The 2,177-nt window shown below is 55.0% G+C and overlaps 1 protein-coding gene across 1 annotated transcript in view; it reads left to right on the top strand.

Moving 5' to 3' along the window:
- Positions 1-47: 47 nt before the first annotated feature.
- MEST overlaps positions 48-2,177 on the top strand; it is a 5,107-nt gene continuing 2,977 nt past the window's right edge. Inside the window, exons 1-4 of the mRNA XM_017839548.1 lie at positions 48-559; positions 799-839; positions 1,010-1,080; positions 1,608-1,709. Of these exons, the coding sequence (XP_017695037.1) occupies positions 406-559; positions 799-839; positions 1,010-1,080; positions 1,608-1,709 (368 nt within the window). The 5' untranslated portion in view covers positions 48-405. The remainder of the gene's footprint in view (positions 560-798; positions 840-1,009; positions 1,081-1,607; positions 1,710-2,177) is intronic.

Below are 2,177 nucleotides of genomic sequence, written 5' to 3'. Positions count from 1 at the left end.
AGGTCATTCCAACCCCTGACACTCCTTGTCCCCATGGAGACAATTCCAACCCCTGGCACTCCTTGATATCCTCATGGAGATCATTCCAACCCCTGGCACTCCTTGTTGTCCCTATGGACACCATTCCAACCCCTGGCACTCCTTGTTGTCCCCATGGACACCATTCCAACCCCTGGCACTCCTTGTTGTCCCCATGGACACCATTCCAACCCTTCCAACCCCTGGTACTCCTTCTTGTCCCCACAGAGACAATTCCAACCCCTGTCACCTCTTGTTGTCCCCATGGAGACGATTCCCAGCAATCAGTGGGATCCCCGTTTTCCTTGTCCCTCCCAAGGCTGAGAGCTCTCAGGGCCTGTCATTCCCGAGGGTCCCATACATCCAAATCCCAGCAGGGATCCAGGGATGACCTGGAAGTGTCCGTGTGACCTCCTGGGCGGTCATTCCTTGGATCCTGGAGAGGTCTGGATGTGTTCCACCTTCTCCTCTGGTGTCCCCAGGTACAAGCACAATAAAACCGGGAGCATCCTGATCAACAGCCTCTGCTTATCCAACGGAGGTGAGGATCGCCCGGAAAGGCGGGATGGGGATCCATGGGATTGGGATCCATGGGATAGGGTGGCCTTCCCATCTCCCTTGCCTGAATCCCAAGGGAAGCACAATTAAGGTGCCGTGATTAGGAGTCCAATCCTGGCTCCCTGTCCCACGTTCCATGGCCCCACAAGGATGGGGAGGGACTGGGAGATGGGAAGCAAAGCACTTATGGATTTACAGCTCTGTTCTCCCGCCTCCTTCCAGGGATTTTTCTGGAAACATACCACCCCAGGTTCATCCAGAAGGTGAGCTGCTCCCCTCTCTGTCCGGCCTGACTCCCAGTATCCCAAATAAACACTGGTGTCCCACCAGGAGACCTCGTGGGCGTCTCCGGGGTCAGGGATTTGTGGGAAAAGCTCTCCATGGAGACAGGATGGATCCGTGTGTCCCATCTCCTGTTTTCCTTGCTCCCCAGCTCCTCCAGGACGGGGGTTTGCTGTCCCCCCTCCTCCTGCGCCTGATGAACTTCTTCTTCTTCTCCAGAGGGTGAGCTGGGGACAGTCCACAGGGATGGGAGCCGAGCAGGGAAGCGGGAATTCTAAGGAATTCCTGGCTGGGAGGGTGGGGAGGGGCTGGGATGGATTTCCCAGAGAAGCTGTGGCTGCCCCTGGATCCCTGGAAGTCTCCGAGGCCGCGTTGGAGCAACCTGGGATAGTGGGAGGTGTCCCTGCCTGTGGAACTGGATGATCCTTAAGGTCTTTTCCAAGCCAAACCATTCCACGATTCCATGAATTAGCAGGTGTTGGGGCAGCTGAGGGCATTCCCTGGCACCATCCCAGGAGAGATTTTCCTCTGGATTTGAACCTTGACCTTCCAGGCCATTCCCTCTCCAGGCTGGGCTAATAATAAACCACCACGTGGCTTTTTCCCTGCTTTCCTTCTCTCCCACAAGAACTGGAATTCCACATTCCAGAGGCAACGAAACCCCACCCGCGCCCTGCCTTTGGCGCACAGTCAGATTTAGGGATTTTTCCCCCAAAAAAAGCCCTCTCCAAACTCCCTTTTTTTCCCAGGCTTGGAGCAGTTTTTGGGCCCCACACACAACCCTCCCAGGCGGAATTCTGGGATATGTGGACGGCGGTGCGGAATAACGACGGGAATCTCGTTATGGACAGGTAGGTCACCGTGAATTCCTGCAGAGGATTAGTTGGGACACCTGCTCCGAGATTCCCAGAGCTCATCCAGGCTCTCCAGAGCCTCCAGCTGCTTCTGTGGGAGCCTGGGATCATCTTCATCCCCAAAAAAAAGAGCTGGGGTGTGATGTGGGAGCAGGAGTTCCCACTGGGATGATGCAGGGCAGGGAAATAAAGTTTGGAATTGGATCTGAGCCTGAAATGATCCAATGTGGGAATTTTTTCATCTTTGGAAGTCAAGGGCTTGGATTTGGGGGGGGGGTGTTCAAGGACTGGAGATAAATCTGTGGCAGGTGAACGGATCCCTTGGAATTGTCCCCGGAGAGCTTTGCCTCTGGATTTGAATGACCTTGATCTTCTGGGCCATTCCCAGAAGTCCCAGTGCCAAATCTCCAGTTTGGGAGTTTGGGAAGGACCCGTTTGCTCTAGTTTGGGAGTTTGGGAAGGACC

This window comes from Lepidothrix coronata, unplaced genomic scaffold (genome assembly GCF_001604755.1).
Source record: "Lepidothrix coronata isolate B3197 unplaced genomic scaffold, Lepidothrix_coronata-1.0 Scaffold435, whole genome shotgun sequence".
NCBI classification, from domain to species: domain Eukaryota; kingdom Metazoa; phylum Chordata; class Aves; order Passeriformes; family Pipridae; genus Lepidothrix; species Lepidothrix coronata.
Note: the sequence above shows the minus strand (reverse complement) of the source record. Positions and strands in the feature narration are given on the sequence as shown.